At 26.7% G+C, this 13,742-nt stretch overlaps 1 protein-coding gene across 2 annotated transcripts in view; it reads right to left on the reverse strand.

The window, feature by feature from the left end:
* LOC103575062 (PTB domain-containing engulfment adapter protein 1) overlaps nucleotides 1–13,742 on the reverse strand; it is a 31,816-nt gene that overhangs the window by 6,500 nt on the left and 11,574 nt on the right. For both annotated transcript variants that reach the window (XM_014444053.2, XM_053743238.1), the window contains exons 2-5: nucleotides 5,669–5,759; nucleotides 5,504–5,571; nucleotides 3,720–3,902; nucleotides 1,674–2,000 (exon numbers count right to left, since the gene is read on the reverse strand). In XM_014444053.2, coding sequence (XP_014299539.1) covers nucleotides 1,674–2,000; nucleotides 3,720–3,902; nucleotides 5,504–5,571; nucleotides 5,669–5,738 — 648 coding nt within the window. In that variant the 5' untranslated portion in view covers nucleotides 5,739–5,759. The remainder of the gene's footprint in view (nucleotides 1–1,673; nucleotides 2,001–3,719; nucleotides 3,903–5,503; nucleotides 5,572–5,668; nucleotides 5,760–13,742) is intronic.

Here is a 13,742-nt window from a genome sequence, read left to right on the forward strand (position 1 = left end):
ATATCAATAGTTATCAATTATTTATAACTTACAATATTTGAAGAATATTCTATAAAAATTCCAGTTGGAATTTTTCAGAATGTAAATTTTAGAGCTGTGTAATTACCCGATCGACAATAAAAGTCAATAGAACCCGAGCAGCCGTTGATCATTTTACGGAATTACTTTTTTTTAGCATGGGCAACAGTGAAATAAATTATTTTTTAACCTTCTCTAAAATTTCTACAGAATTTTAGTTTACATTAAAGTCTGCTATTTACAGCGCATCGATTTTTAATCATGAAATATCTTTGTATGAAAATTTTTATGTGTAAAAAAAGATAACTTGTTTCAACACTTTTTTAAACTTGTCCCATCAAAAAAATCTAAATGGGAATCCATAGAAATTTATGTAAGAAAGTATGAATTTATGTAAGAATCTATAGGAATTAATATAGGAGTGTATGGATTTATATGAATCCATTTAGGAAATTATAGGTATCTAGATTCCCATATGAGAAATCCACATAGGAAATTTTGGGTTCCTGGATTCCCATGGAGGAACTTGGATTTATGGATTTCTTTGTGGAAAATTCTTATAGAAATTTGGGTTTCTATATTATAAATTTTTACAGAATTCGGGGTATCTGGATTTCTATGTCTATCGTCTATTGATCCAAGTATATGAATATAAGAAGAGATTAATGGACGGCGGAGTCGAATTTGAAATTTACGACAAGAAAAAGTTTGGAAAAGGATATGATAACCATGATATTATCCTCATCCATATTCATAAATTTCATATTCATTATTTCAATAATAATATTCTATTGCAAGATATTTTTCAACAAAAAATTAATTTATTGATGCTCTTTATCTCAATTTGTAATACTGTTTGTAAGTTATTTAATACTGCAGTATTTGTAATAATAAATTATTGATTTATTAACTAACTCAAGAAGTATTACATCTTTATAGAAATTACGAATAATTTAATAAAACACTAAATTAGAAATCGTACAAAGGTATTGTACTCCAGGAAAGTTTATGAAAACGCATACGCTCTTTATGGTATTTGTATCAATACTCTCTAAAGATGAATTAGTGAAAATAAGCGGATATTCCAAGCGCAAACCGAACCACTAATTTCCAAAAGTGGTTCGGTTGGCACTCAAAATTAGTGAATATTCATCCATTTCACTTATTCATGTTTAGAGAGTCATGTCACGTTTTTGGTTAATTTTTCTAATTCCTAATCCATACAAGATTTTTATATGAAATTTGACATGGTGCAGATTCCCATAAGAATTCATGTGAGAATCCCATATGGAATTTTTTGATAGGGTAGATTCGATATTACTATAGTTTTTTTTTTTTCTTTTTTATTTCGGGGCGCGATCAGTTAAATATTTAAATAATTTTTTTAATTTTTCCATTTGAAATATTTCTGCAATTTTTTGTTTATCTTTATAAAGATGTCACTATCTCATTTAAATGTTGATAAAATATAATTTAAACACGAAGTTTTAAATACATAAATTATGCATCAATGATAACCAGAAAATTATTTTCGAAAATGTAGTACCACTGAAAAAAATTTTTTTTTCTAAACCAAGTTGTTATTTTTTTAACGCTTAATAAAAAAATCTCTTCATAATAAAAAATCATAATTTTATAAATATAAATAAACTTACTGAGCCTTTGATAGCACAAATATCTTGCAATCTTTGTCTATATGTATTATTTTCATGCTCTAATCGGCGTATTTTTTGTTGAAGTACCATACAACGTCTTTGAGTTTCAAGATCTTTACCGGATGTTTCGAGAAATCTTCTGTAAGCTAATCCGAATGCTTGCCCAATCGTCAACGTTATCTCTTCAGCTAATTTGTCGCTTACGAAGACAAAACATGTATGCCGCTCAGCGTCTTCTTCTTTCGCAATAAAACTAAAAAACTTTTTCTCGCCTTTATCATCTGCGCAGTAAGATATTCTGTGGAGTGGATATTGATGTAAAATATGCTAAAAATAAACAAACAAAAAAAATGATTAAAAAAATATATCATATTTATTTTGTCGAAATTAACTTTTATATATTTAACAAATATGTATATTAGACTGGGCCAAAAAAATCGACTATTTTTTTTTTTTCAAAGTAGGTTGACAATAATATTTGGGATGACTAAAAAAAATTATTGTGACAATTTGAGCCCTTAATATTAATATTAAGAGGTCCCTCATCGCAATTTTCTATTTCTTATTTAAATAACATGGGAAAAAAAATGTTAAGTTTGGAATTTTATACCTTGACAATCGCTCATTGTACAGATGACCTCAGAATATAATTTGGTAGGGAATTGAACGCTCTACAAAAAAAGTCTCATCTCATTTTTTGATAAATTCATCTGTCCAAAAATTATTGGAGTTTTAAGTTAAATTTAAAGTAAATTTCGAGATCTTTCTACTTTTTTACAGAAACTATCAGATTTATCGCAAAATGTCATAGAGTATTTTTTGTAGACAATTTTATTCTTCACAAATTATTTCCAATAAAGTTTTTCAAAATTCCGCATTGTTTTCTAGTTATTTTCATTTTAATCAAGCTCTTGAAATCGATCAGATCACAATTTTTTCAAGAGTTTGGCATTCAAATGAAAATAACTAGAAAATAATGCGAAAATTGGAAAAACTTTATGAGAGATAATTTGTAAGAAATAAAATTGTCTACAAAAAAGATCCTATGGAATTTTGTGATAAGACTGATAGTTTCGTCGGAAAAGTAAAACGATCTTGAAATTTACTAAAAATTTGACTTTAAGCTTTACTGACTTTTAAACGAATGAATTTATCAAAAAATGATGAGACTTTTTTTGTAAAGTATATCCTGAGCTTATCTGTATAATGATTCATTGCCGAGGTAAAATGTCTACACTTAAAATTTTTTTTCTCATGATATTTAAATGGGAAATAGAAAATTGCGATGAGCGACCTTTAAATATTAACATTAACAATTTATCTTTTAACAAGCATCTTATTTCACCTCCCGGCGACAATTTAATAAGGGGTTTCGAGAAAAAAATAGTAGTCGATTTTTGTGAATCAGCCTAATATATATACATATGTGTGCAAGTACACTGTAATAAATCGAGAGTGAATTTGGAGTGAATGCGGATGTTATTTCAATTTGAATTCATTCTGTTACTCGGAGTTTCGGAGTCTTAATGAAAAAATCACTTCCTATACGAAATGAATAGAGAGTTTTTTTTTTTCAGCGGAATGATATGAACTTTATTTTAATCCACAGCCACTTCAATCTGAAGTTTTAATGTTAAAGTAAAATCTCTTTCGGAGTAAAGTTCACTCCAAGTGAATTAAATAAATAAAAAAATCTTCCGCTTCGCACTCACTCCTCAAATTTTTTACAGTATATTACTGTCGATTTTAGAATTCCATCTTTGGAATTAAATGAAATTTAACATGTTAGTAGACCATAATAAGAAAAAAATGAAAAAAATTTTGAAGAGCTACAAAGTACCAGTAAACTTTCGATTTGCCATTAAATATTGAGCTTTATACTAAATCACAGCATTCATCGAATATATTGATTCCTTGTAGTTCTTGAAAAAGTTAATTGGATCTTTTTCTTTGCATTATTTACTAATATACTAAATTCTATTAAATTCTGAACAGTAGTTTTAAAACCAACAGCAGTGCTTTAAATTATTTTATTAAATTATTTACCTTTGGTGTTGTTTTTGTTTTTGGCTCTTGTATAGCAACACCGTCAATACTTATAGTTAATTCAACTTTTGGTGTCTTAGTACCCTCACTTTTACGTAGCTGCTGATTAAATTTTAATTTGCATATTGCTTCTTTCACTACTTCTATTCCTTTAGGTTGATCTACTTCTGTACTTCCTAAATACTACAAAAAAAAATTTTTTTAAATTAAAAATGTAATTATTAATAACGCATAATATAGTTGTCTTATATATTGTCCGAAATTTTACGATTTTCAAGGATAATTGTCATGGAAATTTAATAAAATTTATAAGTTTTACATAACTACTGATTTATTCACATAATTAAAAATTATAATATTTTGCGTTGGATTTTAATTCCAGAATTTTTAAAATAAAGTACAAGCTTTTTTTTTAAAAACCTTAATTAGTTTTTGATAATTTGGAGTTTATTAAAGCCTTGCTATGAAATTCATCGTATTTAAAAACTAATTATAGGGGTAGGGGGGGGGCAAAGCGGAGTACTTAAGGAAGTACTATGGTTCTGAGGACTCAAATACGCTAAATCTTTTGGTTTTTGATCTTTTTGAAATATGAATTGAATCATGTCTACGAGACTCTTCTGGAACTAAAAATACTAAAAAATCGATTTTGAAAAATTTTTCCTTTACTGCTCGACTAGAATTTTTTCCTGATTTGCTTAAAGTACCGCAAGGACCTTGTCAGGTTAATATTAGGTTTGCTTTATTAGGGCAAATCTAATGAGTTTCTTATCAGGACTTCATCAGGATATCCTAATTCAAAAAAAAGTTCCTTGCCATCCAGTTAACCTGACGTATCCTTTATTAGGACCACACTTGGATTTCTTTACTCGGAAAAAATTCGATTTTTCATCAGGTGAACCTGACGTGTTCCTTACCAGGACCATATGAGGATATCCTTATTAATAAAAAAGTTATCTAATCCCTTTAAAAATTTTATTTACAGGCTAAAAATTAAACAAAGTACAAAATAATATTACATAAAAATTACGTCAATCATTGCAACACGGGTTTTTTACTTCTTCACTAATTATTCTTTGATATTATAATGGATATAATATCTACACTCACAAGATCAATAATTAACATGTTAACATTCTCTAAGTATTACTTTTAATACAATAGATCACATTCCGGATCGAATTTAAATTTTCTTATTTTTTTTTCACAATTTAAGATTTTTTTCTAAATAATTACTAATGAGGTAACCCTGATAAGGATTTTGTGAGGATGTCCTGGTTAGGGCCTGATAAGGTAATCTTGATAAGGGTCTCATGGGTCTTAAGCGTTACATCCATATCAGTTTCTCGTCAGGATATCCTGATCTGGACCTTATTTGAAATGAGGTTAACCTGATAAGGACCTTGGCAGGCCCTTATGAAAAATTCTAGTCGGATTTGTTTTGAAATTGGACAGCCGTATTGGTTAAAATTATTATTTATATTTTTTAAATTAAAAATACTATAACTATTAAATTTAACACGAGGTCAAGAAAAATTCTCATACGTATTTATAATTTTTTTTTTCATGTAAATATTATGTGTTATAGCTATTGTTATTTTTATATTCATGACACACTGATTGCTTTCACGAATGTTTTTACAATTGTGAGAAGTGGGACAAAACATCTTTCGTAAATTATTTTTATTTTTTATTCAAGGAATTTATGTTATATATCAGCAAATATATCTTATGAATAGTATACAATAAATAATAAAAAATATATTTCATAAAATTTTTTTTACCTTGACTAGGTATGCTATATGACCTTTCTGAAGAGCATCCGGTGGATGAATCCAATTTCTATTAGTGCCTAATTCAAAATTTCATTAATTAGTAAAATATGTATTTATATTTTTACAGTAAATATTTACTCGATTTTTATGTTAATTATAATAAATTAAAATTACCTCCATTTTTACTTGATTGATTTTTATTGTTTGTTGTTTGGGCCCATTTTAATAGCGTTGAATTCCTCATACTTAGTTATTTATCAATCACCTAAAAAATAAATAATTAATTATAAATTCATTCAATTTTTTTTCACGAGTAAGTGAGTCTTGTAAATATTATAATATTTAAAAGATTTTAGTTAAAATATTACTAAACACTGAGTAGTACCCTTCATTATACGTTTAAATGAGTTTTGTTCTGTAAGTATATATATATATATATATATATATATATATATATATATATATATATATATATATATATATATATATATATAAATTAACTATTAAAAAGTATGTATTAAATATTATACGATATGCACAAGTTACTGTTTTAAATATTGTACACTGTAAAAAATTGGGAGTGAATTTGGAGTGACTACAGATTTTAATGCAATCCGAATTCACTCCGTTCAGCAATCAACAAATTACTCAACAGTTGTAATGTTTCAAAAGCAGAAAGATAAACCTAACTAACAATTGGTATAGATAGCATATAAAAATATATATTAGAAATTCAGAGACCTTTGTTCAAAGGAGACATCAAACTACTAACCGATTAAGGACAGAATCCAAGGGCAGAGACTAACTAGAAGAACAATTACCAATTTTGAATCATTTCAAGCGATAGGTATTTTTTGAAAATATCAAACCACCGAAATAGAATACAGTTGACGCACTCCTGGGTCAAAAAAATAATTCAATTTGAGTATACTAAGCCGAAATAAAGTTAAATTCGACTTTTTTGACTTGAATGAATACCAAGAAGGTCAAGTTAGTCAACAACAAACATGTTTTTCATTCATTTTTGACTTGTTTTCGGCAAGCTTGACCTACTTGGTATCCATTTAAGCCAAAGAACTCAAATTTGACTTGGTTTTGGCTTAGTTGAATTAAATTTAAGCAAAAAACAAATTAAATTTATGTTTTTTTTGTCTGACCGGGCTACCATAAACTTTAGGACCCGCTGCAAGCGAATATATGTTGGCTTTATTTCTCTTTGCTCTTTAAAGCCTTCTTTTCTTCAAAAATAGAAGAAAAATGATCGATTTCAGGTCAATACATTAGAGTTACAGGTCAATAGATTAGAGTTACAGGTTTTTTTTTTTTTTAATATCAAACCGCCAAAAGAAAATACAGTGGATGCATTACCATTGACTTTGGGACCTGCTACAAGAATCATACTTTATCCTATTTTGCACTCATAAGGAGGTTCGACCGAAATTAGTGAGTCAAAGTAGTGTTTGAATTTTTTTGTTTGCTAAATTCTCCTAATAGCTATGAAAATTCATTATTTTAATTTATAATAACATAACGGATTCATAAATTAATGATTATTACTTCTTTAATTAAAGAAAGTAATAAAATGACTTGGTTATTTTTGACTCATATGATTTAATAAAAAGATTTGGCAACAGCGCGTTCTAACTTCGTACACGTCGATATTTAAATTTAAGCGGGACAAATTTTTTTCTAACCTTGTCTCTCTTATTAATGTATTTCTATGTTTGTTTTTTCTCTCAGCTGCTTTTGCGATGCTGCCAAACCCTCTATAATATGTATCTCTGTCAATGAACGAGATTAAACAATAAAGTTTAACTGGAATCATTTAAATAATTACAACGGTAACACTATATTGTTAAAATTTTATCATATTCTAAAAATATTCAAGTTTATGGCATTTGGTTTTTTATTTCTTAAACTTGGAAGGTTAATAATGAAAATAATCAAATAAGTCATGCCGGGAGCTTGTCCGCCATAAAAGCATGTGTATAAGAACTTTAAAAACGTAATTTTTAAACATTTTTTTTCTAAAAAACTAGACCGTGGGTTATATTCAAATTTTGAGAACACATAGATAAAGTACTTCTATAAATGTATACTAAGTTTCAAATCTTAAAGTTGAAAAATCCTTTTTACATTAGATTCGGTCGAACCTCCTGAAGCCAAATGATTTTTAAAATATAAAAATTGACTCCAACACTAATACACAGCCCGGAAATAATTATCATATTAATAACAAAAAGTTAAAAGCCAATAAAAATTAAATTTTGTTTAATTCCAATCTAATAAAGTAAAATTTACTATGTTAGATAGTAAAATGTATTTATCAACTAGATAGTCAAGCTTACTAATGGAATTATTATTTTTGTTGCATATCCACACAATAAAATTTACTAAATATAAATAAAAAACAAATTGTCAAGATAGTAAAAATATACATTTTTAACGTTTCAGTACAAATTTAGAAAAACAGTAGTAAAATCCATAATTAAAAAAAAATGAACTAATAGAAACAATTTTTTAATTAACTCAAGTTTTTTTTTTTAGATTTAAATATATTATTAAACTGTAAAAAATAACTTGACATTAACTTAAAATGACTTTTAATTGCTCTTTTAACAGTTATAATAGTCTTATTGTAAAATGTGCCATTTAAATGATCAATACATACTAGGTCAATTCCATAAAGCACAAATCTAAGTCTATTCATGAGTCAATTCTATCACTATCTACATCGTTATATAAACTATAAAAAAAAAAAAAACTAAATCAAGTAAAAAGTAGAATAAGAATTAAAGTAAAATAATTTTAATAGTACGATTAAAATTCTATTTATTTTTTTTTGTAATTAAATGGAAAAGTTTCTTTAAATATTTTATTTTATTTAAATGTATTCATTATTATAAACTCATAATTCTAACTAATTACATCGCATGTAAAATAAATCGGCGACGATATGCGGAGGAAAAAGAAACAAAACAAAGAGGTCGGCCATGTGAGTTGGTCGTGTCGTGCGAAACATACACCGTTAACAAGAGTACAGAGACTATTCAACAGGTAATGCACAAATAAAATTACATATATGCATTATATTTCATTCATACTATTCATAAATGTATATATAAACTTTTAAATTTATAAATTTATTTTTTATTTCCATTCCCAACTCAACAACCTTTTAATTATTTATTTTTTAACTTATTATTGTTATACGTTACCAGAAATTATTATATGGTTCAAAGTTCTTTTATAAAAAAAAAAAGGAAAAAAAATGTATTTCTTCTACTTACAATTAATGACTTCTTTTTATAATTTTTTTTCGCCTTTTAAATGTATTTAAAATATTGTAATAAGAAAAATAAGGCTAATTTCTTAACTTTTTAAATGAAATTAATTAAATACTTTCTTTTAGTAATTTTTTTTTTATAATTTATTAATAATTAACATTAGTATAACTGTATCAGTAAATGAAATATGTTATTAAAAGTTAATTTAGTGAGTACTTAAAATTTATAATAATTCAAATTTAAAAAAAAATTAATTTTTGCCATGAAATTTTTACTTTTCATAAATTTTATGTTGATATAATTAAAAATTTATTGTTTAATAGATTGAGAGTTGCAATCTTTACAAGGAAATGTATGGAAAAGATTAACTCTACACAGAAAAAAAAGGATTTCTTGGCGAAAAAATGTTTTACATTACGAATTTAAAACAATAATTTTTTTAGGACTAGAAAAAAGTATGGATACAAGAAATTTTTTTTTACCTCAAGAAAACTTGTCATCACCCCAAGAAAATGTTTATTTTTAATTTATAATTCAAAAAATTTTCTTAGGACAAGTACGAATTTTTCGCGCCAAAAAATTCTTTTTTTCTGTGTATCTGGAATTTTTTTTTTTTTTAGATGAATAATGTACAAAAAAAAAATTTAGTTTTTATGAAATAAGATTAAAAGAAAAATATCATCTATCAATAGGCTAAAAAAGTGCGGTTCGAAATTCTTTAGGATGAAAAAGATTTTGAAATTAAAGAAAAATTTTTTAGTTTCATGAAAAAAATTAGACGAAATCAGGATATAGTAAATTTGACGTCTAAATTAAAATTTGATAACAAACTTTAATATGTATTACATATAATGACACTAGAATTTTTATCAAATACCTTTTCTAGGTGAATTAATAAAAATATACATCTTTTCAATTTTTATGAATCAAAATTTCTAGTCAAAATTAAATTGAAGTTCAAATTAAGTAAATAAAAATTTTTATTAAATAAATTTCGAAGAGTTAAAGTAATCTGGTAACTTTGGCAGATTTCAATTATATTTACTTAATTGTGAAAATTAAAACTACTCAGAAAGAAAGGATTTCTTGGCGCAAGAAAATTTTTCTCACCTCGAAAAATTTTCATTTTTAATTCATAACACGAGAAATTTCTCAGAGCATGAAAAAATTTTCTTAAGGCAAGTAAAATTTTTCACGCCAAAAAATTCTTTTTTTCTGTATAAATAAATATATTTACTTAATTAAAAACTTCTTTTTTGTGACAGACACTTGAAATCTACGGCATTTAGCGCCTATAGCTGGCAGTTAAAATATTAGATAAGATACAGCTGGTAAAAAAGATACCTAATCGTTTTAAAAAGGACGTCATTATCGGATCAAAATAGATATTTACGTCATAAGGCCGTGAAGTAGCAGTTTTCTGACAGCAACGATATTTCGATATGAGCTTAAGGTTTGTGGCGGGAAAGTTTGAAACGGGCGTAATTTTAACGTCCGAGGCGTAGCCGATGACGGAAATTTACGCTCGTTTTCGAACATTCGCGTCACTAACATTAAAGCGAATATCGAAAAAAAGTCGTTGTCAAAATCGCCACTAAACGGCCGAATGACGTACAATATTTTTTGTTATTATCGCTCCATAAGTTTAACTTTTAAGGGATAGAAGGCAAATAATGACATTGTTTTTTTTTTCATTCTATCACTTGAAGGTGAAAATGAGTGTGAATGTAGCAGACTTTAGACAAATTTTAAATTATTAATAAATAGAGTAAATAATTAATAAATTTAAATTTAAAAAAATTCAATTATTAATACGTGTATTTATTATAAATATCATTTTTAAAATTATTTACTCTATTTATTTATAATTTTAATTTTGTCTGATATCAGACGGTTTTGAATCAGCCTAGAAACACCCTGGGAGTGGAAACACGGTGGAATCGTGGTAGATCCAGGGTGCTTACAGGGTGGGTTTGTGCCATTTTATCACCGTGTATACACGGTGTATCCACGGTGATTACGCGGTGTACGTGGAATCACGGTGGGTACACCGTGTAACCACCGTGGAATCATGGTGATAACATGATAAAAAAACCCACCGTGTAACTGCCGTGATTCCACCGTGTTTCCAGGGTGATTCAAAACCGCGAGGGATGTCTGCTACATTCACACTCATAGGTGAATATAGATATCTCTTAAACAAATAGTGGACTAATTTGTATTATTTGCTTTAAAAATAGACGCTGATAATTTACTTGTATCGTGTATTTATGGTTAATAAAATAGCGTGGTTATTGTTTTATTAACATTAGGTCCGCTTCGTAATAAACTGCCAGCAGAGAAATAATTAGCGCCACTCAATAGTAACTAAGTTCAAACTTTACTCAAATTCATTGGTCGGTACACTAGAATGCGACTTTTTTTTTTTACGATCTCTCTCAATTTCATCTGGGTGTACACGAAAAGTTCGTAAAAAAAAGGAGGGGGTAAAACTTCACGGCCTAGGCCGTGAAAAAAAGACGGTATAGTAGAGTCTCTAAAAAAGAGACCCTTTACGGACGCCACCCAGCGCTCAAAAATTGAACCTTTGGAGCGAGTATAACAAAAAATATTTTTTGGCTACATGTGCGATAGCAAACGACCAAAAAATATCGAAGTAACTTAACGAGCCATCTTGTGACAAAATTTATCATCATTTTAATTCGTCCACTTACTGAATTCTCGCTAATTTTCAACAAATACTCAAAACAATCTTATCAAATAAATAAACGCGGATTTATAACCTGCCATTTATAGGCACTAAATGTAGTAAATTTCAAATATCTGTCACAAAAACTAATGTATTTATCTAGTACAATCGAGTCTAAGACGCTCACCTTCGGCTCGAGCACCAATCTTCATACTCGTGTCTTAAACACGATCGCACTCGATAGATAAACTACTATTTTTAAATCTACACTGAGAAAAAACATAACTTTTATCAAAAAAATTCTTGAATTAAGAAATTAATTTATTGAAAATTTATTAATAATTTTGTTTGACTAAAAAAATTACAATTTATTTTATAGCCATTATTTGTAAAAAAAATTTCACTCCAAAAGAGTATTTTATTCGTTTCAATGACAGAAGTTTTAATAAAAGAATTTATTAATTTTTTAACATTGTAACAAGTGAACTTTTTCAAAAAAAAAAAAAAATCACCACAAAAAAGTATGTAATTTCTTCAGCCAAAAAAAATTTATTCCATATTCACCATTAAATTTCTAGGATCAAGAATGTATTTTTTTTTTTTTTATAAAAAGTAGTTTTTTGACATTTTACAATACAATTGTGTTACGACATTTATTAATTCTATTAAGGAGAAATACAATATGCATGGAAAAAAACCGAAAATATTATTTTTCAAACTACATCATAAAAATTCATTCCTATCACGTTCCTTCAAAAAGACCCGTACAGATGAAAAAAAAAACAATCGAACCTCGGTTTATATACCTCTTGCGTAAAATTTTTCCGTAAATAAAAATAGAAAAAAAGTTTTATTCAATTGTCTAATTGATAATAAATATAAAGCCAATTACATAATGATACTTTTATATAGAAAACAAATTAGTTAGCAGCTACATTAGATACAACAGTTACTAAATAAGAAACTTGGTAATGACTCATATTAGAATGGATGCTTAAGGACAAATAAAAAAGAAAATATCATGAATAATGTAACACAATTTATTGCGTTGTAATTTAATTACAAAAATAAAATTATTTTTCAAAAATTTAATTAACGAAATCATCGCCATAAATCGAGACAATTTTCTCATCTCAATATAAATGAAAAAAAAAAAAAAAAAAAAAAAAAAAAACAACGATAAATGAAAAAATTTTTAACGAACTTTGTAATTATTAGTAAGTAATGTTTTATATTTATCTCCAACTTGAATATTATTCTCAATTCCAAGTGCTAATCACACCGTTACTTAACAATATTCAAGGTAAAATAACTCAGTGCTTCACTGCAACTTTTCTTAGCCTTCAAAACAAACTGTCTAATCCACTAGATTCTTAATTTATAATAAAACAATTATATTTTTCTTCTTTTTTTAATCCATATACAGATTTCGTATTTTATAAATATCGATTTATATTAAATCTTTGATCTATATTTTATAAATAAAAAATATTTTAAAATAAAACCAGTTTTCTATATGTTTGATATCTCATACCGGTTCAATGTCATTAACAGTTACATTAATACTTTTTAATTATCAGTAGTGCATTAATAAAAAAAAAAATGATTTGAATAAATTTAGAATTGATAATATTTAAAATCAATTAATGTAGAAAACCTATTGATTGGAGTTACAAAAACAAAGCAAAAAGAACTTAATTGAAATTGGAGAAAGATGTTGAGAAAGGAATCGGCATTTTTCCAAACGGATGCGGTCGATTAGAAAATGGCGGATCAGGTCAGAGCCCGAACTTTCTCTCTTGACTACATATATAAATTATAAATTCTTGCCTTGAAATATTTATCTAGTCACTCTATATTTATTTTTACCAAAAGAATAGTCTCAATCATACTTTGTTTTATTTTAAGTTTAATTCAATGTCAAAGATTAGCGATAACCTCGTTATTAAAAATCATTAATCGGCAATTAATATCTATTTCAGCTGAAAAATTTGGGGTCTTTATTTGATTAATAATTCTTATCAATACTACTTTATATTTAAATTATTATTTTATGTATAAAATATAATTAGTAACGATATAATTTAAGTTATAATTTTAAATATTAAATAAATATGGTTATGGTCGAGACACTTGAGCCCCCTAGTTAAACCGGTCAGCTCTTGTAATCGTTAAAGCTCTTTTATACTAACTTCACTTTAAATGACAAATTACAATCGACACAACTATTCAATTTAAAGTATATTAATATATACACTTATATTCTTTGAAA

Source organism: Microplitis demolitor, chromosome 2 (assembly GCF_026212275.2).
Source record: "Microplitis demolitor isolate Queensland-Clemson2020A chromosome 2, iyMicDemo2.1a, whole genome shotgun sequence".
Lineage (NCBI taxonomy): Eukaryota > Metazoa > Arthropoda > Insecta > Hymenoptera > Braconidae > Microplitis > Microplitis demolitor.